This window comes from Chiloscyllium plagiosum, unplaced genomic scaffold (genome assembly GCF_037043375.1).
Source record: "Chiloscyllium plagiosum isolate Xiang-an unplaced genomic scaffold, Cpla_swu_hap1 HiC_scaffold_13, whole genome shotgun sequence".
NCBI classification, from domain to species: Eukaryota; Metazoa; Chordata; class Chondrichthyes; order Orectolobiformes; family Hemiscylliidae; genus Chiloscyllium; species Chiloscyllium plagiosum.
The window spans coordinates 26,216,223-26,240,622 of NW_028270151.1; the positions used below are offsets into that span (position 1 = coordinate 26,216,223).

Genomic DNA, 24,400 nt, shown 5'->3' on the forward strand with positions numbered 1-24,400 from the left:
TGAACTATTATTGTATTTGTTGTTCATTGTACAAAATGAAGTTCAACTTCGTGTCATTTTGGATGTAGGTTTGCTCGCTGAGCTAAAAGCTTCATTTCCAGACATTTCATTACCTTACTAGGTAACATCTTCAGTGGGAGAAAGTGAGGACTGCAGATGCTGGAGTTCAGAGCTGAAAAATGTGTTGCTGGAAAAGCACAGCAGGTCAGGCAGCATCCAAGGAGTAGGAAAATCGACGTTTCGGGCATAAGCCCTTCTTCAGGAAGAAGGGCTTATGCCCAAAACATCGATTCTCCTGGTCCTTGGATGCTGCCTGACCTGCTGCGCTTTTCCAGCAACACATTTTTAAACATCTTCAGTAGGCCTCATGCAAAGCAATGCTGAAATTTCCTGATTTCTATTTATATGTTTGGGTTTCTTTGGGTTGGTGATGTCATTTCCTGTGGTGATGTTATTTCCTACAGTGGGGGGAAGAGACTTGGGGGGGGGGAAGAGACTGGGGGGGGGGGGGGAAGAGACTGGGGGGTGGTAGATGGGGTCTAACCCGATGTGTTTGTCGCTAGAGTTCCGGTTGGAGTGCCATGCTTCTAGGAATTCTCATGCGTGTCTTTGTTTGGCTTGTCCTAGGATGGATGTATTGTTCCAGTCGAAATGGTGTCCTTCCTCATCCATATCTGAGGATACTAGTGAGGATACTAATGACATCACCAACCCAAAGAAACCCAAACATATAAATAAAAAGCAGGTATTTTCAGCATTGCTTTGCATGAGGTCCACTGAAGATGTTACCCAGTAAAGTAAAGAAAAGTCTGGAAATGAACCTTTCAGCTCAACGAGCAAACCTACATCCAAAACTTCAACCTGAGCTACAACTCTTCTCAAAATTCATGTCATTACTGTTGATACTGTAGAGTTAAAAAGTTTTGATGCCAGAAAGATTGTTTTGTTTCCAAACCTATTGGATTCCAACTTTGATTACAGCACTGGCCAGTATTCTCATATCTGACAACACTTTATTTTGTTTATTATCTATAACTCCACCTCAGCAACTGAAATTTGATTTGACATGCAAGGCATCATTTCATTTTTAAATCTACCCTTTCCAAGTTACCCAAGGCTGGACTCACCATGTCTGTGCTGACCAAGTGCCAATCGAAACTAATCCCATCTGCCTGCCTATGGTTCATGTCCCTCTATACCCTGCCTGTTCATTTACCTGTCCAAATGCCTCTTGAATGTTGCTATTGTATCTGCTTCTACCATCTCCCCTCACAGCTTGTTCCAGGCACAAACCACCCTCTGCATAATTAGCTTGTCTTGCACATCTTCTTTAAATTGTCCCCCTCTCATTTTAAACCTATGCCCCCTAGTATTTGACATTCCTGCCTTGAGAAAAAGACTCCAACTATCCATGCTTCTCATAATTTTATAGATGTCTATCAGGTCGTCCCTCAGCCCTGGATACTTTAGCACAAACAATCTAAGTTTATCTAACTTCTCCTACTAGCTAAATACTTCATTCCAGGCAATATTCTAGTAAACCTCATTGCCACCATCTCCAAATCCCCCATGTCCTTCCCATAGACTGGTGACCAGAACTGCACACAATACTCCAGATAATTTCCAGATGTGATTTCTAGATGGAGAAATAATTTACTTTTGCTGCACAATTATCACCTGCTCTTGGCATGTTGCTGTAGAAATGTTCCTGCTGGAACCTGAGCACTTATTTGTGGCTTATGAACAAAGTAAGCCATTAATCCAACCTGTTTAATCTTTCATCAGTGAAAGTTTGTCCTTCTCATTTATGATCCTGATGAAAGGACACAAGTTAAATTTCCACACAAAGGTGAAACACATAGCTTTAAAATCTAGAAAATGGTCGAGAGAATTTTATTTCATTTTAGAATCTAAAACCTTCAAACTCAGTAGAATATTTTTCAGTACTATTAAATAGCATATTGTCAAAAGAATTGTATGATTTGATGCAATAACAAGAAATAAATCACCATGCTCCATGTTTTCAAATATTTCAGGAAGGAGAGTTACCTGAACATACCACACCAGCTGCTTCCACTTCTCTGGAACAGTTATTGTGAGCCAGCTGCTTCAATTCACACTTCCAGGGATCTTCCTCGCTGCCTTTGCAGCCAATTTCAAAGTTCAGCACAGGCCAATTGCCAACCGCAAACTGAGAATTCCCTGATGCAGATAGAGCATCACCACATCCCAGGTATTTACATAAAACATGAGCATCATTCAAATCCCACATGCGACCGCAGATAATATTCCAAACACCGAAGCTACGGGCTTGAACTGTCCCAGCACATGGGCTACCTCCACCCTGGAGAATTGCACTTTGCTGCACTGTTATGGAAGAAGACAGTTTCAGAATAAAGGTGATCACTATGGCATCTGAATTGAATTTATTGTCACGTGTACTGAGATACAGTGAAAAGCTTTGTCTTGCGAGCAGTACATGCAGATCACAGAATTAATGGCATGGATATGTAAATAATAGGTAAACAGCAGCAAAAACAAAAACACAGGTACAGGTGAATGTATTTGGCATCTGTATTTGGTTACCTAAAGCCTGCCATTACAAAATTCATGCTTTGTTTCTGCTTTCACAAAGATGGTAGCAGATAATTTCCCAGAAATGTTCAAGGATAGAGTATTTAATAAGAGGGAGAACTGAAGCAAATCTGTATTAGTAGAGAAATGGTGCAAGAGAAATTGATGTATTGAAGGTTGATAAATCCAGAAGTTCTGAGCATTTACATACAAGAGCACTTAAGGAAGTGTCCCTAGAAATAATGAATGCTTTGGTAGTCATCTTCCAAGATTCTTTAGACTCTGAAACAGTTCTTACAGATTGGAGGGTGACTAATTCAACCTGGCTATTTAAAAGGTGGGGTAGAGAGAAAACAGGGAATTACAGACCAGTGAGTCTGAGATTCGTAATGGGGAAAATGTTATTATCAGGGATATTATAGTAGAGCACTTAGAAATCAGTGATATAACCAGACACAATCAGCATGGAAATTACAAAAGGGAAAGCATTCTTAGCAAATCTACTGGAATTCCTTGAGGTTGTAACTAGTAGCATTGATCAGAGAAAGCCAATTGATGTGGTTTATTTGGACTTCTGACAAAGTCCCATGTAAGAGATTAACGTGTAAAATTTAAAAAATGGGATTGGGGATAGTGTAGGAATTGGGATAGAAAATTGGTTAGCAGACACAAAACAAGGAGTCAGAACAAACTGTCCTTTTTCCATGAAAAAGACAGTGACTCGTGAGAGAAGGAAATGTTCAACAAGACGCAGCTGTCTTTCGGCACCAGTTGCTGAAAATAAAAACATGGGTGCAGCAGACAGTAAAGAAGGCAAACAGTATGTTGGCCTTAATAGCAAGAGGATTTGAGTGCAGGAACAAGGATGTTTTGCTGCAATTCTACATTGCATTAAAAAGGATGCAGCTGGAATATTGTGTGCAGCCTTGGTCACCTTAACTAAGGAAAGATGTTTTGGCTTTCGAGGCAGTGTAGCAAGGGTTTACCAAATTGATTCCTGGAATGGCAGGACTGACATATGAGGAAAGTTTGAGTAAGTTAGGATAGTATTCTCTGGAGTTTAGAAGAATGAGAGGGAACCTCATAGAAACTGTACAATTCTAACAGGACTAGATACTTTAAATGCAGGAAGAATGTTTCCAATTATGAGGAGTCCAGAACCAGGGGTCATAATTTAGGGATAAGGGGTAAACATTGCAGGATTAAGATTAAGAGAAACCTCTTCACCTAAAGAGTAGTACGCTTATGGAATTCACTACTACAAAAATTATGAAATTCAAAAGGCAGATTTTAAATTCAAATAGCAGATATGAAATTTGAATGGCAGATCACCTATGTATTAGGAAAACAAAGGCTAAAATATTATAACACATGTATTGATGAGGACAGCAAGATATAAGTGAAATTTGCCAGACATGCCATGTATGATTCTGATTTATCTCGAGTTCTTTGGGTTTTTTTTTGTTCAATGTATGTTCAGCCTGACCCTCAATTAAGAATTTCACTTTCAATTCTGCTACCAGCATTTGAAGAGCTGTTTACAGAGGTCTTAAACAATTAAAAGATACAAAGACCAGCAAAGTCATAAGAGCTACCAAAATGGATTATTAAATGTACAGAAGAACATAAGAACTAGGAGCAGAAGTAGGCCGTCCGGCCCTTCAAACCTGCTCCGCTACTCAATAAGATCATGGCTAATCTTAACATTGACTCAGCACCACTTAACCGCGTTTTTACCATATCCCTTATTTCCTTTATTTTTCAAAATTACTGAATTACAAATTACAAATTACGAATCAAGATTACTGAAGTAGCATCAACTACTTCCCTGGGCAAGGAATTCCATGATTAACAACCCTCTGGGTGAAGAAGTTCCTTCTCAGTTCAGTTCTAAACCTGCTTCCTCTAATCTTGAGGTCATGCCCTCATGTCCTCATCTCACACACCAGTGGAAATATCCTATATATTTCTATTTTATCGAGTCCCTTCATAATTTTATATGCTTCTATAAGATCCCCCCTCATTCTTCTGAATTCCAATGAATATAATCCCAATCTACTCAGCCTCTCCTCATAAGCCAACCCCCGCAACTCCAGAATCAAACTAGTGAACCTCCTCCGCACACCCTCCAGTGCCAGTGCATCCGCTCTGAAGAAAAGAGATCAAATCTGCATGGAATGCTCCAGGTGTGGCCTCACCAACCGCTTGTACAGCTGTAACATTACCTCTCTACTTTTAAACTCAACCCCTTTTGCAATGAAAGACAAACTTCCATTTGCCTTCCTAATTACTTGTTGTACCTGCAGACCAACCTTCTGCGATTCATGTACAAGGACACGCAGGTCCTTCTGCAAATCAGCATGCTGCAAATTTTTCCCGTTCAAATAATAATCTATTTCCCTGTTACTCCTACCAAAATGTATGACTTCATATTTACTAACACTGTAGTCCATCTGCCAGACCTTTGCCCACTCAATCAATGTATCTAAGTTCCTCTGCAAAGTTTCGCAGTCCTCTGCATTCTTTGCTCTGCCACCCATCTTAGTGTCATCAGCAGATTTTGACACTGTATGTATGGTCTCCAACTCCAAACCATCTATATAAATTATAAATGATTGTGGCCCCAGCACCGATCCCTGAGGCACACCACTAGTCACTGATTGCCAGCCAGAATAGCACTCATTTATCCCCACTCTTTGCTACCTGTCATTTGCCCAATCCTCTATCCAAATTAATACTCTACCCCTAACATCATGCATCCTTATCTTATGCAGCAGCCTCACGTGCGGCACCTTGTCAAAGGCCTTTTGGAAATCGAGGTACACCACACTCACTTAGTCCCCATTGTCCACCTTGCTTGAAATGTCATCATAGAATTCCAAAAGATTTGTGAAGCATGACCTGCCCTTCATGAACCCATGTTGCATCTGTACAATGGGACAATTTCTTTCAAGATGCCCTGCTATTTCTTCCTTGATAATACACTCAAGTATCTTCCCCACTACAGGGGTTAAGATCACTGGTCTATAATTCCCCATTTTTTGTCTACTTCCCTTTCCAAACAGTGGCATCACATTTGCTATTTGCCAATCTGCTGGGACTGCCCCAGAGTCCAGTAAATTTTGGAAAATTACTGCCAGCCCAACTGCTATTTCTCCTGCCATCTCTTTTAGTACCCTGGGATGCATTCCATCAGGGCCAGGAGACTTATCTATCTTTAGCTCCATTAGCTTAATAATAATTGTTTCCAGGTTCTTTCCTACCTTTGTCTCTTTGTCACTTACAGGCACATTGTTAGTCTCCTCCACTGTGAAGACCAATGCAAATACCTGTTCAATGCCTCAGCCATTTCATCGTATCCCATAACTAACTGCCCCTTTTAATCCTCCAATGGACCAACATTTACTTTAGCCACGCTTATTCATTTTATATATTTATTGAACCCTTTGCTATCTTTTTTTTATATTCTGTGCTAGTTTTTTGCTCTCACTCTATCTTATTTTTCTTTATAGCTCTTTTTGTGGCTTTCTGTTGGCTTTTAAAGTTTCTCCAATCTTCTAGGTTCCTTCAGTTTTTGGCCACTTTGTACACCTTATCTTTCACTTTGATAGTCTGCCTTATTTCTTTAAACACCCAATGCAGATTACCCCTCCTCTTACAGTTCTTTCTTCTCACCAGAATATACTTTTGCTGAGCACTTCAAAACATTTCTTTGAAGGTCCTTCACTGCTCATCAGCTGTTGCAGCATAAAGTCTCTGTTTCCAGCCAGGTCCTCCCTCATTCTATCATAGTCCCCCTTATTCAAGCACAGGACCCTGGTATTGGATTTTATCTTCACGCTATCCAGCTGTATTTTAAATTCAACCATACTGTGATCACTCCTTCCAAGAGGATCCCTGACTGTGAGGTCATTAATTATTCCTGTCTCATTACATAGGACCAGATTGAGGAAAGCTTGCTTCCTAGTCAGTTCAATTACATACTTTCAAGAAAACTATCATGGTTACACACAACAAACTCCTCCTCAAGGCTACCCTGACCGAGCTGGTTCGACCAATCTACATGCAGATTAAAGTCCCCCATGATAATAGCCATACCATTTTTGCAGGCAGAAGTTATTTCCTTGTTTATTGCCTGCCCCAATGTGATGTTATTATTTGGTGGCTTATAGATTACATCTGTCAGTGACATTTTCTTCTTGGAATTCCTAATTCCTAGCCAAATGGATTTGACCTCATGCTCCACAGAATCTATGCCATCTCTCAGCACTGCCCTGATGTTGTCCTTGAATATCTGAGCTACACCACCTCCCTTGCATGCCTGTCTGTACTTCCGAATAGTCTGGTACCCTTGGATATTAAATTCCCATTCATGACCATCCTGCAACCATGTCTCCGTGATGGCTATCAAATCATATTTGTTCACGATAATTTGTGCCGATAACTCGTCAACCTTATTATGAATGCTTCGAGCATTCAGGTAAAGTGCCTTTATGCTAGCTTTCTTACAGTCATGATTCACAGCATCTCTAATATCTCCTGAGTTATCCTTCATTTTTGCTTTTTTCATAGTCTGCCTTGAACTTAAAGCTTCCTGCATGCATGCTAACCTGTTGCTTCCCTTTTCATTTATCACCATACTTCCTGTTGCTTTCCCTTTCCCTGCCCCGTGCCTCACAATTTAAAGTCCTAGTGATCACCTTATTTATCCTTTTCGCTAGAATACTAGTTTCAGATCGGTTCAGGTGGAGACTGTCCCATTGGTACAGATCTCCCCCTTCCAAATTGGTGCCAAAGCCCCATGAAATGGAACCCTCCTTCCTACACCATTCCCTTAGCCACGTGTTTACTTCACTAATTTTCTTGTCCCTAAGCCAATTTGTACGTGGAAATTACTGCATCAGGCAGAAATCCGAAGATTACGATCCAGAAATGAAGCTTGCAAGAGACATCAACATCAATAAAAAAGAATATTATCATTACATTGTGGGAAAGTTGGTAGTCAGGAATAATGATGGCCCACTGAAAACTGGAAATGATGATCTTGTCATTGAAGCTGGGGAAATGGCAGACATGTTCAAGAATTACTTTGCCTCAGCGCGTACAGTAGAAAGGAGGATAGCTTGCTAGGCATCCTGAAGAAATTAGTGATGGATTGGAGACAGGGACAGAGTTAGCTTTCATGAGGGAAGAAAAGTTATGTTGTATAATTATTGAACCTAGTTATAATAGCTGGTGATCATCTATCGTGGTGGTGCTCAAACTAAATGGGCACAAGATTCTGCATTGAGTAGTACAAAGTCAATATGGTAATAAATGCTGATTCATCTCCAACTTTGAGATTGGAAGACTGTACAGAAAGAATTGTACGTGCATGATTTGTGAAAAAAATGACCTGCTAAAATGATATTGGGAATTTTGTTGTCTGACAGAGCCAAAGAAATGTCAGTTTTTCGAATGCCAAATTAACCTTATCAATGCAAAGTCATGCTGTTTGTATTCAAATCTGCAGTATTATATGCTTACATTTTAGTGACAACCAATCTTCATTGAAGCCAAAAAGTTATTGAATTCATGTTCAGACCTCCAGGCTGTAAAGTGGGACTTTTTATATTAGTACATGTGCTGTGGGTGTCACAGTTATTGTCACAGTCATTATCAATCCCTATTTACCTTGGAGAATGTGGTGGGTGAGTAGGACTCTTGAAATGCTTCAGTTCATGGGGTGTAGGCATACCTACATTGTGAGGAAGGGTTTTCCAAGACTTTGGTGCAACATCAACAAAGGAACTACGACTTGATTCCAATTCAGGCTAGTATGTGGCTTGGAAGGGAACTTTTAGGTCATGATATTTCAATGCATCGCTTGCCCTTCTGTCCATTGGACAGTGCATATCTGCTGCAAACCAACACACTGTTATCATCTATCCTCCAATGACAAGGACCACAGATGTGTGGGAGCACTGCCACTTCTCAAGTGCATTTAACAATGGGAAAATATGGTGGTCTAGCTGGCAACACACATAGCCAGGGCTGAATTTATTAAAAAAAAGATGCAACAGCTTCTCTGTGATGTTTTGCAAAAGATATTTTGGGCGGCACGGTGGCACAGTGGTTAGCACTGCTGCCTCGCAGCGCCAGAGACCCGGGTTCAATTCCCGACTCAGGCGACTGACTGTGTGGAGTTTGCACGTTCTCCCCGTGTCTGCGTGGGTTTCCTCCGGGGGCTCCGGTTTCCTCCCACAGTCCAAAGATGTGCAGGTCAGGTGAATTGGCCATGCTAAATTTCCCGTAGTGTTAGGTAAAGGGGTAAATGTAGCGGTATGGGTGGGTTACGCTTCGGCGGGTCGGTGTGGACTTGTTGGGCCGAAGGGCCTGTTTCCACACTGTAAGTAATCTAATCTAATCTAATCTATATTGATCACTAATTAGCTGATAGCTCCTACGGATGCAACATCCTCCACTCAGACTTTGATTCCAGTGGAAGGCCTGTGACCTTGACACCATCAGATTGGTGTAAGATTTGCTCGTCATTCCCTGCACCAGACAATGCTGGCTGAAAAAACATCTGGTGCCTCATTATCCTGTAAGATTCCTTGTGAGCTAGTAAAATACATGAACAAATATATTTAACATGAATTAACAATTATTAAATACCTTTACAGAAGATGACTGCACTTGTCCCAGTTTCGCAGGTCTGCTGGCTGGACGTTGTGAATGAACAATCCCACAATGAAGATTCTGTTCCATTGCACTGAATTCTATCCAGTAAAATAGGACCTGTTTCTTGCGGGTTTGGGCTAGTTGTTAATGTATGAAATGAACTGCACAAAATCTGTTTGCAGATGACTTTCCCAGCAGCTGAATCCAACACACCACTACAAACAGAGTTCCACTGACCTCGGTAATAAATTTCCAATTTTCCGATGCATGGTGCAAGATGCCCCACCAACCTCAGATCTCTGAAATCTGTTAAGCATTTAAAGTGAGAAAAAATAATTCGAGCATAAAATGATCTGAAATAATCATTTTAAAATCAATTTTAAAAATTAAACTTGATATTATAGTTGCATTTAATAATCAGAATATTAACATTCCTTTATATATTAATGTGATTTGTTTCAAAGTGCAGAGTGGGACAAGTGTGCAGAAAGTCAGCATAACTGTGAAACAGACTGTGGACAGTGTGCATCAAGTCAATATTAATGTGAAACAGACTGAAAGGAGTGCGCAGTAAGATAGTGTCACCACAGTGAAGCAGAATGTAAGACACAGACTGAGAACATAAATAAAGATACTGATTCATGGAGAAGTAAGTCATGGTGGCAACAGAGTGAACCTGAGGATGAACAGGGGTGACAGCATAGTTTCCTAATAACTGCTTGAAGATGGAGGCTCAGACCAAGCACGGTTGGAGTAGCAGCTATATCCCAACTAGAATCCTGTCAGAATTCAATAAAGCTGACAAAAGTGTTTTCAGTGCAAAACAGTGAACTGATTGCTTACAGTGGGTATTTTGTTTATGTCTACTTTCAAGCTGCATGTAAGAAAGTTGAAGTTCTTGCTTCTTCTGTTTAATTCAAAACTTAATTAACCTTCTTCTTGGCTTAAATTAAAGGTCAGATTATTTTTATATAAAGGTACAGCAGGGAGGTCGGTCCATTCCGCAAGGTTGAAAGTTACACATATAATCTTTTATCAGATGTTGTGCCCGCAGCTTAAAGAAGTGCAAAGTGAAGAAATGGGTGAAGTCTTTGATACATTGTTGGCACTTAAATTTGACACGGCAGCAGAACTGGAGGAGATGCATCCATGAAATTTGAAGAAAGTGATGGTTAGAAATTGCAGAGGCAGTAGCCTTAATATTTCAGTCTTCCCTGGATTGGGGGAGGCTACAAAAGGCTGAAGACCATTCTGGTCTTGTTCTACAAATGTTGTAACAATTATCACAGTAATTACAGATCTGTTGGTCTAATTTTGGTGATGGACAAAATTGCAGAAACAAGTGTTCAGGATAGAATTATTTATTGCCTGGAAAATGCTGGGTTGATTAAGAAACAACAGCATAAATTTTTAATGATGAACTAATGTTTATCAAACTTGCTGGAAGTTTTTGAAGAGATAACAGAACGAGGATGAGGATAACACTGTTGATGTGGTATATATGGATTTCACGAAGGTATTTGACACAATATCCCCACACCAAACTTGTGAAGCAATTTATGCGTTATGGCATAAAAGGGACAGTGGCAACTTGGTTTAAAAATGGCTGAGTGATAAGAAACACAAGGTAATTGTCAATTAATACTATTGAGCTGGAGGAACATTTGTTCTGGAGTTCCAAAGCAGTCAATATTATGATCATTAATTTTCCAAATATATGTCACTAATCTGGATGGTAGCGTACAACAAACAATTTCAAATTTGCATTTCAAATTTAGAACAGTGAATAGTTGTAAATAATTGTTTGGAGCTCCAAATGAACATTGACAAGTTGGTGGCGTGGGCAGATTTTCTTTTTTATTCATTCACAAGATGTGGACATCACTGGCTAGGCCACCATTCATTTCCCATCCTAATTTTCCATAGGGAAGTTAAGAATCAACCAAATTGCTGTGTGTCTAGAGTCACATGTAGGCCAGATGTTTTTATCCTGACAATAATTTCATGATAATCATACGGCTCTTATTCCAGATTTATTAAATTAGATTACTTACAGTGTGGAAACAGGCCCTTCGGACAAACAAGTCCACACCGACCCTCTGAAAAGCAACCCACTCAGACCCATTCCCCTACATTTACACCTTCACTTAACACTACGGGCAATTTAGCATGGCCAATTCACCTAACCTGCACATTTTTGGACTGTGGGAGAAAACCGGAGCACCCGGCGGAAGCCCACACAGACACTGGGAACTCCACACAGACAGTTGCCCGAGGTGGGAATTAAACCCAGGTTCCTGGCGCTGTGAGGCAGCAGTGCTAACCACTGTGCCACCATGCCGCTGTCACTATTGATAATTATTGAATTTAAATTCCACCATCTGTCTTGACAAGATTAGAATCCAGGTCCCCAGAATATTAGTCTGATCTCCGGTTTAATGGTTTAGTGATAATACACTTCATCTTTTTGTAGGTCACTTATGATCAGTTATCATCATAATTTGGCTTCACAAAGGATCTTAGATGTTGAAGAATGCATTGGAATGGATAAACAGCAAAATAGAATCTTACATCAGCTATTGAGGGCCCAGAACATCAGAAAACCTAGACAGAGATAGAAAGCAGAAAGGGCAATGTGATGGAGCTGCTGTTTTAACAATGTAATACTGTCTTTAGAATTTCTCAAAGCAGTCCTAAACAACACAAACTCTGAAAAGTCTGGGGCTGAAGTGTTTTAAAGGCATTTTAATAATAGTTAACAGATACTGCCTCAGACAGAAGGCTTTCAAAAGGACTTGTACAATGAAAGGGGAGTGGCAAGTTCTCCCAGCTTAACTTTACTCTGGTATAGTTTGATTTTTAGCAGTCGTGTGAAAAAAACTGCTGGACCTGAAGAAGCAGGTCTCGGCAGGTACTCTTTCTCTGACTTCTATCTTATAAGAACCTGTATTTGATTTTACCTTTTGTGTCAAGGGGTGTTTATGGGCATTGTTGAAAGTATTTGGAACCGCATCACTAAGTCTGTTGGGTTTTCAGATAGGATAAGGTATTCGGTATTCTGTTCTCTTTTGTTTGAGTTTCATTTGGTAATCCTGTAAATAAATTGTTTTGTTTAAAACTAAGTGGGTTGACCAGTGGCATCAATCCTGGAATACCCAGGTTATGCCTGCTTAAAACAATTAGCAAAGTTAGGGCCTGGTCCACTTCTTTGAATTGCTTTGAGCAGGTCTGGCCTGGTCCATAACTGTAACATAAAAATGAAATTAAGAAAGTGAAGCGGTGATGTGACCAACTACAGTACTGTAAATCTGAAGCAAATTTAATGGCACAGTACCAAGCTAAATGAGAATGAAGCAGTTACACATGATTTGCTTTTCTATTTATAAGTGTGGTGAGAAATTTGACTTGAAGAGGTACTCAAAATATCAAGAGTTGTTCCTGCCAACAATTATTAGTTCCTCTCTATGGGAATGCACAGAATCACACAAGTGTTGTGATGTAGAAGGAGCCCATTCATCCTGGTGACTGTTCATAAGCTCTCCAAATGAGCATCATATCTGAGTGGAATTCTCTTGCCTGTTCCACATACCTTCCTACATTGTTTTCATTGAAATAATCATCAATAGTTCTCTTGAATTCAACAATTGAACACTTGTTCATTGCATTCCAGATCCAAAGTACACATGTGCAAAATATTACTCTTGATTATTTGATGAGTTAATTTAATCTGTATTCTTTTATTCTTGATCCTTTTATGTAGGGGAAACGTTTCTTGTTATCTAATCCAGCTCATGATTCTGAAACATTTTTCAAATCTCCTGTTAGTCTTTCACACCCCAAGACAAGTACAAATGTCTTGAATCTCTCATCACACAGATGCTTCTGGTTCCTAGAACCATTGTTGTAAATTGTTTCTGCACTCGCTCCAATGCATTCATATCCTTTCTATAGTTTGGCACCCAGAACGGGAGACAGAATTCCAATTGAGGCAATGAAGTGTCTTATATAAGTTCAGAATCACCTCTTTGTTCTTGTACTCTGTGTCTAGGATACTGTTTGCTTTTTCAGCACCTCTATTCGCCTTTAGAGCCACATCCAATGATCTATGCACATACGCATTAAGGTTCAGTTACTTCACCAAATTATGTATGAATGTTTGAAATTCTATGCTGTTCTCTGCACAGGTTACAAAGCCTACAATCTGTGCATCATCTGCAAAATTTGAAATTGTCCGCTGCACACCAAGATCTAGATTATTAATTTAAGTAATTAAAAAATGCAAACAACAATCCGTGGAGAGGTCTGCTACAAATTTACCTCCACACAAAAAAAAGACCATGACCTCTATTTCCTATCATTTTGCTAATATAACATTTATTTTGTTACTGTCTCTTTTATTCCATGAGTTCTTATTTTTGTTACATGCCTGCTGTGTGGAACATATAGGATGTCTTCTGGAAGTCTGTGTACACCACATCAACAGTATTACCCTTATCATACCAACAAGAATGTCTGAACTGACACAGTTCTTGCCCAATTGAAGTAGCCTGCCAGTCAATTGATTTTCCTTCTCATTCTCCACCATTATCCTAAATTTTATAATACAATGGTCATTGTCACATAAATGCATCCTGATTGAAACTTGATTCACTTGGCCAAACTCATTGCGAAATGCCAGCCAACAGTGCATCCTTTGTCATCAAACTCAATAAATACTTCTGCAGAAAAATCTCCTGCACATAATCTTGGAACACTTCGTGGTCCTCTGCACTACCAATATCCCAGTCTATCTTTTAAAATAAACTTTCACACTATAACTACAAGATGATGCTGGCATCTCTCTGTATTTATCCAGCAGGTTTGTTCCACTGCACCCATTGATTGTTGATCTGTAGACTAATCATTCAAAACGATTTAATTGCACTGTTTTTATTCAGCTGCAACCACATTTATAGTAAACTTTGGTATATCCTCTCTCCCTTGCACTGCAATTCTCTCCTGATGAATAATGCCATCCTTGCTTTCTTTTCCGTCTCTTCTGAACACTTTGTACTTAGAAATATGCAACACATAGTCATGTCCTTTCTTCAGCCACATTTCTCTTATTGCCAGAGCATCATATTTCCACTGTGTCTGTGACTCCCAGAGATATTTACTATGCTGCATGTGTCAAATACATGCAAAGTAACCCTAATGCAATCTTCATTTAACTCTGCCTTATTCCAATATCACCTATTAACTTACGCTTCTCTATGCTAGCATCATCTGTCATTCTAAATGGTTTGTGAACACTAGTAACCTTCTCTAATATTCTTTCTTGGCATCAGCCATCATTCCAAGTTATTTTGAGAACCTGCCAAAAACATTATCAAACCATTCTCCAAGCAACTCAACCTAGCAATAGATGGGTGTAATCTTTCTGGTTTCTACAGATGCCACCTTCCCCAGAGCCAGTCACAGTTCTGTAAGAAACTGCAACGCCTCCCACTTGCATCCTCCCTCCTCCATCTTTCAAGCGGGGAATTGATATGCTTTATCACCTTTTTTCTATACTCATTTGAATGTGACACATTACTAAATATGAGGCCATGCATGCAAATGTTCTAACATCTTCCTGAGTTCTCATTGAGGGTCCACTTCCTCCTTGATGCTCAAGCTTTGCGAAACACAACACCTGATTGTTCAGCTTCTCCGAGAAAAAAAATCCTGACCCTGATCTAGAATATCGTTGACCCTGACAGTCGGAAGACAATATATCATGGAGTCACGTCTATGGCCATAGAAATGCCCGTCTATTCCTCTGTCTAACCAATTCTTAGTTATTGTTGCTCTGCTGTTCCTCCTCCTTCCCGTACAATGGCGTGGCTCTGACAGCAGGCTACTGAGGAACAAGCGCCCTCATCAGCTTCAAAAAGGAAAAGCCCATTTGTGAGCAGGACCTCAGAAGATACCCGATGCACATTTCTGTTACTCTTGGACTGCCTCAAAGGTCACTAAATGTATAATACAAAGAACTGTCCACCTTGCGGATGTGCCACCGTGAATGCAGCCTCACCTTTTTGTATTTAATCGAAAATGTTATCACACGTATGTTTTTTTACCATCACCTAATCACGTTCACTTTATTTCTATCCATTAACCGCCACCAGTAAATCACTCATGTTTTCCGATTAATTATTTTGTGTGCAAGGCCTGTTAAGGGCAATGCAAGCCATTAAATGTGAGAAAGGTGGGGGTGGGGGGGGGGGGGGTTGTGGGGGTGGGCAGCGGGGAACCGAAATGGTTTGGAAGGAGGTAATCTCAACTTCTTAACAATGTAATGTTTTCGCCAAACGACTTGTTCAGAGATGTTATTACACCCCTCTGGTGTAAGTCGTAATTGGGACAGGAAAACTACCGCTGCTCACTAAAGGGCCTGAGCATCCGCTTTTAAATGCAGGATTCACGTTTCTGTAGATGGCAGCACTTCTTGCACGATGGTCATCTAGAAAACCAGTAGGGTCCATGACTTCGAGTTCACTTTGTTTTCGATTGAGCTGGATTACTTGGTATTCATTTTCTTTCATTTATGCTACCTTTACTTTCTGTTACTTGTTATTATATTTGCCCTGGCTTTTCCTTATTCGTAGAATTTCTCATCTTTAGTCACTTTGAGTCCCTTTCAAAGGGCGGCGCAGTGGTTAGCACTGCTGCCTCACGGCGCCAGGAACCTGCGTTGAAGAGCAGTGAGTTCACCCCGCTCTGCAAACATCACGCACACGCTCAAAGACCCCAGTATCACAACTTTGTATTCTCAGTGCTAAAATCGAACATTGCTGTGCAAATGTGTGAAAAAAAGACAGCTCTACTGTGTTCGCATCTCATTTCATTTTCCTCCTCTCAGCTCAAATGCAGAATACGTTCATAAAATGTGGACACTGACTGCAGCAAGTGCGCCATCTCGCTCACGGTCTCTTTGAAATGCAAAATCCGAAGTTCTGGAACAATAGACAATAGACAATAGGTGCCGGAGTAGGCCATTCTGCCCTTCGAGATTGCACCACCATTCATTATGATCATGGCTGATCATCCTTAATCAGTATCCTGTTCCTGCCTTATCTCCATAACCCTTGATTCCACTATCCTTCAGAGCTCTATCCAACTCTTTCTTAAATGAATCCAGAGACTAGGCCTCCACTGCCCTCTGCGGCAGAGCATTCCACACAGCCACCACTCTCTGGGTGAAGAAGTTTCTCCCCATTTCTGTCCTAAATGGTCTTCCCCGTATTTTTTAGCTGTGTCCTCTGGTTCTGCACTCACCCATCAGCGGAAACATGTTCCCTGCCTCCAGAGTGTCCAATCCTTTAATAATCTTATACGTCTCAATCAGATCTCCTCTCAGTCTTCTAAACTCAAGGGTATACAAGCCCAGTCGCTCCAGTCTTTCAGCGTAAGGTAGTCCCGCCATTCCAGGAATTGACCTCGTGAACCTACGCTGCATTCCCTCAATAGCCAGAATGTCTTTCCTCAAATTTGGAGACCAGAACTGCACACAATACGCCAGGTGTGGTCTCACCAAGGCCCTGTACAGCTGCAGAAGAACCTCTTTGCTTCTATGTTCAATCCCTCTTGTTATGAAGGCCAGCATGCTATTAGCCTTCTTCACTACCTGCTGTACCTGCATGCTTACCTTCATTGACTGGTGTACAAGAACATCCAGATCTCTTTGTACTGCCCCTTTACCTAAATTGATTCCATTTAGGTAGTAAACTGCCTTCCTGTTCTTGCCATCAAAGTGGATAACCATACATTTATCCACATTGAACTGCATCTGCCATGCATCTGACCACTCACCTAACCTGTCCAGGTCACCCTGTAATCTCCTAACATCCTCCTCACATTTCACCCTGCCACTCAGCTTAGTATCATCAGCAAATTTGCTAATGTTATTACTAATATCATCTTCTATATCATTAACATATATTGTAAAAAGCTGCGGTCCCAGCACTGATCCCTGTGGTACTCCACTGGTCACTGCCTGCCATTCTGAAATGGAGCAGTTTATCACTACTCTTTGTTTCCTGTCAGCCAACCAACTTTCAATCCAAGTTAGTACTTTGCCCCCAATACCATGCGCCCTAATTTTGCTCACTAACCTTCCATGTGGGACTTTATCAAAAGCTTTCTGAAAGTCCAGGTACACTACATCTACTGGATTCCCTCATCCATCTTCAGAGTTACATCCTCAAAAAATTCCAGGAGATTAGTCAAGCGTGATTTCCCCTTCATAAATCCAGGCTGACTCTGACCTATCCTGTTACTACTATCCAGATGTGTCGTAATTTCATCTTTTATAATTGACTCCAGCATCTTTCCCACCCCTGAGATCAGACTAACTGGTCTATCATTTCCTGTTTCTCTCTCCCACCTTTCTTGAAAGGTGGTACAACATTAGCCACCCTCCAATCTACAGGAACAGATCTGAAATCTATCGAACTCTGGAAAATAATCACCAACGCATCCACGATTTCTCGAGCCACCTCCTTCAGTACCCTGGGATGTAGACCATCAAGCTCCGGGGACTTATCAACCTTCAGACCTAACAGTCTCTCCAACACCAATTCCTGGCAAATATAAATTCCCTTTAGTTCAGGTCCTTCAGCCACTGTTACCTCAGGGAGACTGCTTGTGTGTTCCCCAGTGAACACAGATCTGAAATACCAATTCAATTCTTCTGCCATTTCTTTGTTCCCCGTAATATATTCTCCTGTTTCTGTCTTCTAGGGCCCAATTTTAGTCTTAACCATTTTTTTGCCTTTCACATACCTAAAAAAGCTTTTACTATCCTCCTTTTTATTTTTAGCCAGTTTACCTTCGTACCTCATTTTTTCTCTGCGTATTAGGGCGGCACGGTGGCACAGTGGTTAGCACTGCTGCCTCACAGTGCCAGAGACCCGGGTTCAATTCCCGACTCAGGTGACTGACTGTGTGGAGTTTGCATGTTCTCCCCGTGTCTGTGTGGGTTTCCTCCGGGTGCTCCGGTTTCCTCCCACAGTCCAAAGATGTGCAGGTCAGGTGAATTGGCCATGCTAAATTGCCAGTAGTGTTAGGTAAGGGGTAAATGTAGGGGTATGGGTGGGTTACGCTTCGGCGGGTCGGTGTGGACTTATTGGGCCGAAGGGCCTGTTTCCACACTGTAATGTAATCTAATTTCCTTCTTAGTAATCCTCTGTTGTTCTTTAAAAGCTTCCCAGTCCTCCGTTTTCCCACTTTTCTTTGCTATGTTATACTTTTTCCTATTTTAACTTTATATGTTTTTTAACTTCCGTCAGCCATGGCCACCCATTCCTCCTCCTAGGATCTTTCTTCCTTTTTGGAATGAACTGATCCTGCATCTTCTGCATTATACACAGAAATATCTGCCATTGTTCCTCCACTGTCATCCCTGCTAAGATATTGCACCATTGAATTTTGGCCAGTTCCCCCCTCATAGCTTCATAGTTCCCTTTATTCAACTGAAATATTGTCACTTCCGATTGTACCCTCTCCCTCTCAAATTGCAGATTGAAGCTTATTGTATTATGGTCACTACTTCCCAATGGCTCCTTCACTTCGAGGTCCCTGATCAATTCTGGTTTGTTGCATAATACCAGATCCAGAATTGCCTTCTCCCTGGTAGGCTCCAGCACCAGCTGTTCTAAGAATCCTTCTCAGAGGCACTCCACAAAGTCTCTTTCTTTAGGTCCAATACCATCCTGATTCTCCCAGTCTACCTGCATGTTGAAATCCCCCATAACAACTGTAGTAACATCTTTGCGACAGGCCAATTTCAGCGCCTGATTCAACTTACATCCGACATCCAGACTACTGTATGGGGGGCTGTAGATAACTCCCAAGAGGGTCCTTTTACTCTCAGAATTTCTCAGCTCTATCCACACTGACTCTACATCCCCTGATTCTAGGTCCCCCTGTGCAAGGGACTGAATATTATCCCTTACCAACATGGCCACCCCATCCAACTCTGCCCGCCAGTCTGTCCTTACGATAGCAGGTGTAGCCTTGAATATTCATTTCCCAGGCCCCGTCCACTTGAAGCCACGTCTCAGTTATCCCCACAATATCGTATCTGCCAATTTCCAAAAGAGCCTCAAGCTCATCCATCTTATTTCTAATGCTTCGTGCATTCATATATAGTATTTTTAATTTGTTACTGTCTTCACCCTTCCCATCAACTACTATTTCACTCAACCTTACAGCATGATCCCTTTTTGAGTTTTCTGCTTCATTGATATAGTTGCCTTTATTGACTTCCCTTGTTCTAACTTTCCCTTCAATTTCCTTCTTAAACATCCAGTTTGTCGCCTGCCCCCCCCCCCCCCGCTACTTAGTTTAAACGCAGCTGTGTTGCAGTAGCAAACCTGCCTGCCAGAATGCTGGTCCCCAACCTATTAAGGTGCAAACTGTCTCTCTTGAATAATTTATGCTTACCACAAAACATACTCCAGTAATCCAAGAATTTAAATCCTTACTTCCTGCACCAGTTCCCCAGCCACACGTTCAAGTCCATTATCTCCCTGTTTCTGGCCTCATCAGCCCGAGGAACTGGAAGCAAACCGGAGATAACCACCCTGGACGTCCTGCTTTTCAGCCTTCTTCCTAGTTCTCCGAAATCCCGCTGTAGTATGTTCTTCCTCTTCTTCCCGACATTATTTGTGCCGACATGTACCACCACCTCTGGCTCTGCACCTTCGTCCTTGAGGATTTCCTGCATTCTGTGATGTCCGTTTGAGAGTTCATGGTGAACACATTAAACGTCGAAGAATCGTGAGCATTTCCTGATATTATTGTATTGTTTTGACATCAGTGTATTGATTAAAAAAAAATAACAGATTTGAGACCGCTCTTTAGATTCCAATGTAAATAGCATATTAGCAAGAAGATGAAAGAAATTCATCCAGGCTTGCTATGAGGGCACACCAAGTATGCAGGACATGTTGTCTTTGAGATTTAGGAAATGGTTATTTAAGCGAACTGTGACAGTCTTTTGGACCACACTGAAGGACAGACACGGGCGCTGTGTCACCAGCATCCCAATTCTTCACATGAGAAAGCTCATTCATAAATCCCGCGGAAGAGGCAGAGATTAAACCGAATTCTCGCGGTATTTAAAGGACCTCAGCAAGGGTTCTTTGGGCGTCGACTCGATAAAGTTCCAAAACTCAAGGAATGGTACACGTCAGTCATCTTGCCTTTTGTACTCCAAAAAATAATCTCTATTGCAAAATAACGTAATATATATTTTCTATCATTGTGAAGTTTATGTGTAGCTATCTGCATATACCTGAGCATCAGTCGGCAAACTTCAAAGCTGCATACACGGTGTAATTAACCATTTTAGTTTTCCAACCGAATAGTTTGAATATTAATAGATAATAGCTGGCTCTAGTAATAAATTTCATCTGGCACTGCATTTTATTATGATACTTCTGCAACGTAATCACACAGAAACTGGAGTCTGTCATGCGTCCCTGATGATCATCGGGTCTTACAATTATAAACATCTTGACTTCTTGCCCCAAATCTTGGTTAAAAATAACGCGCAGTGTATAAAGGTAAGGTTCGATAGAGATAAGGGTTAAAGGTGTAGGCTGTCTCAGTTGGATGAACGGCAGGTATCATTATTTCGGTCCTGCGTTCTCAACCTCGCCCCTTCGCCTGAGGCGTAGTGACCCTTAGGTTAGACTCTGAATATGTGTATCAGGAGCTCACTATGATTTAATGAGAGGATACGTTTCAGAACCACCACGAATTAAAATATTGCTTAATGACTAAATTATATCGAAGCAATAAATTCAGTTTAAGATTAAGCTGTCAGCATACGTGAATATCGAATGCTTGCTTAAGGAATGAGTTGGGTGATGTATGTCTTGTCAGCAGTAATTGTAAAATCAGTACTAACGATCCGTTCTTTTTCCAGTACGTGGTACTTTTGCATTTAGCTCTAAACATTAGAAAAGTCTACCTTTTTCATTCTGTGCATCAACTGTAGCATTTTGATTGGAAGGTTGTACCGTGGATCGAATTGTCGAGGCTGAAATATAAGAAATAGATAGTGAAAATTCATAGCGATTGGTTAGAGGTGTTAAATGTTTGAATATGATCAGTATAGCATCAAGAAATGCACTTTTTAGCTGTGTAGTTTCTCAAGCCCTAAATTTTCGATAAATGTTCCATATACGCAATAGAATTGTAGAATATTAGAATGTGGGAGAGTATTCTGTTGATTGAGTCTGCGTTCGAACTTTATGAGTTGTTCAGTTAGTACTTTTTCGCATTTTTCCATCTTGGTCGAAATCTGAAGCAGATACCATAACGTCCCGTCATAATGTCAGTGAGGCCCGTGCTAAACTATAAATAATTACTTAAACTGGAGTGTCCTTTGCGGCCTCGCTAGTCAGTTATAGACAGAGGGCTGTGAGTCCGCAGGAATTCTAGGACTGCGCAAATAAAGGCGATCCGAACACATTCCTTCCGAAACACAACTTATCACATCGAACCAAGTCAGGAAGTTAAATATACATTTATTTTCAAAAACCGTAACTGGTAATTTTTTCTGCTGTCCAGAATAAGTCTTGTCATTTTAACAATATGACACCTTATGGTTACAACACCACGGTAATTTGTCAGCAATCCCTATTTTTTGCCAATAAAACAAATAGAAGTACAGTGAAATTTTCAAAAGATGGTGTGGTAGGATTCTGAGGGTACGTGTATTCTCAGTTTTGTGTGATACGTAGGAAATTAACTGCTTGCTTTAGAATCAATGAGCTTGAATATCTTTCAAGTCCAAAACCAGCCTCATAAATATTTTGCTTTATTTGTCCTCCCTGAACCTACTTAAAGGTCCATAATCTGCTCTCCACAATGGTATCACGAAGGCTATGTCCCAGATGAAATTTATCTCGAACCGAAAATTGTGAGAATAAACCTGTTTGGATTTGATATCTATAGTACGATGCTCAAGTACAGCCACACAATATCTAGCGCCAAACAAAAAATAAAACCTAGAGAACTGCGGATGCTGGAAACCTGAAGAAGATTCTGAAGGGTCACTGGACCCGAAACATTAATTCTGATTTCTCTCCACAGATGCTACCAGAGCTGCTAAGTTTTTTCCAGCAATTTCTGTTTTGGTTTCCAATATGTAGCGCCGTCGGGCGAAGAGTTATCTTTTATAATCCAGTAGAAAAAAAGGGTCATCGTGAATTTGAAGAGGCTTTTAATCCTTTTGGATTTTCCTTATCTGTCTAAACTAACGATAAAGAAAACAGCAGGGATCCAGTTGGATTGTTGCCAAACGCACTGATTGCCTGCAGCGACAGATTTCCCTAATAGGGTTGCACTAACCACTACTTACTGTGCAGGCTGCAGTTTTTTTAAAATTATGTTTTATACGTTATCTCTCGCCCGCACATATTACACCAGGTGCATCTCTTCTCCGTTGTATCTGTAACTGTTTCACTTACTTTCCCTCAAGTTATTTTCCTCTTCACTTCTGGTTGGTTTCCACTCTCTCTGTTTAAGGCGAATTCTTCTATGGCCTCTCACAGTGTGGCTTTATTTTTTTTACCACAGGCCATTTTTAATAGAATCTCTTCCGGTTTAACAATGAATTTAAACATTTCATTAGCTTATAATCATGTCTCCTAATACCACAAAAATATACAAGGTTCACTCTCTCGGTGTTAGAGGAGTTTCTGACGTCATATTTTAATTTCATGGAATCCCTGCAGTACAGAAAGAGGCTATTCGGCCCAATCAATTCTCCGAACCTCGAGCATCCCACCCAGTTCACTTCAGTTCACATTAATCATGGTCAATCTGTCGAACCTGAACATTGTCAGACTGTGGGAGGAAACCGGAGCACCCAGCAGAAACCCATGTCGACACGGGTTGAACATATGAACTCTACATTGTCTGGCACTGAAACTGGGTCCCTGGGAGGCTGCAGTGCTGTCCACTGCGCCAACGTGCCGCCTAGATTTCTTGGACAGATTCCAAATATCTTTTAATACAGAAAGCCATTCGATGCATTAAATCTGCTTTGGAGAGCATTCAGTTGGTCCCACTCTGACACCCTTTCCCACATCTCACACCGTTTTCTCTTTCAAGCACTCACCTCAAACTCTTCGTAAATTGCTATTCAGCGTGTCTTTGTGCTTCGCTCGATCATGATTCCAGTTAAAACTCGTCAAGTGCTTGCTCAAAGATTAAAAAAAAGCAACTCGAAGTAGGAAAAAGGGCAAAGGCCCCGCCAAGTCTCAAATTCACCCCAAATGTCATCGTAATTACCGTGATCGCGTGCTGAATGCTCCTTTCGATTTCGCCTGTTTTTGTTTGTGTGTGTTCTTTCCGAGAACAGGCAATTTTCTAGGCCGCCCAAAATCCAACTTAACCATCAATGCGTTTGAAATATTTCTGTTGGTTACCAGAAAAATAAACTACCTCATCACTTTTAAAAGATGGACGGTTGGCTCAGAGATTGAATCAAGTAAGTATTGAGTTACGAAGCAATTTGAAAATATTAAATTTGCAGGCGAAGTTACATCGTGTGGAATATTGTGTTCCTTTGGAAATGATGGTATGTGACGGTCCACCTATCTGATGTCCTCTGGTACTCTACTTTAAAGATCGAAAATACACCGCCAGTCTATTTTCCTGGAACATTGTAGTCTGTGGAACACGGTCCCTTCCATGCGTCCTGTGCCCTTATCTGAACCCGCACGCCCCATGAATGCGCTTGCTTTTCAATTCCATAATGGTCATTGCTCTTTGCACAAATTGAAGATCAGAACAAAATTGGTACAAGTGGACAAAATGCAACAGCATAGAAGGTCATGAAAGATAATAGGAGAAATATTCGACCCAATGACTTTGCTCCGTAACAAGATTATTGCTGAACAAATAATCCTCAATTTCATTTTCTTTGTCATAGAGTTACAGAGCGTACAGCAGGGAAACAAGACCCGTATGTCCAACTTGTCCATGCCGACCAGGTATTCTAAATTAATCTAATCCCATTAGCCAGCACTTCGCCCATTTCCCTCTAAACCCTTCCTATTCATGTGCCCATCCAGATGCCTTTTAAACGTTGTCATTGTACCAGCCTCCACCAGTTCCTCTG

At 40.9% G+C, this 24,400-nt stretch overlaps 1 protein-coding gene across 1 annotated transcript in view; it reads right to left on the reverse strand.

Moving 5' to 3' along the window:
- Positions 1-24,400, reverse strand: part of LOC122555635 (scavenger receptor cysteine-rich domain-containing protein DMBT1-like) — a 68,805-nt gene that overhangs the window by 22,785 nt on the left and 21,620 nt on the right. The window contains exons 3-5 of the mRNA XM_087993943.1: positions 21,239-21,307; positions 9,232-9,543; positions 2,050-2,367 (exon numbers count right to left, since the gene is read on the reverse strand). Of these exons, the coding sequence (XP_087850069.1) occupies positions 2,050-2,367; positions 9,232-9,543; positions 21,239-21,307 (699 nt within the window). The remainder of the gene's footprint in view (positions 1-2,049; positions 2,368-9,231; positions 9,544-21,238; positions 21,308-24,400) is intronic.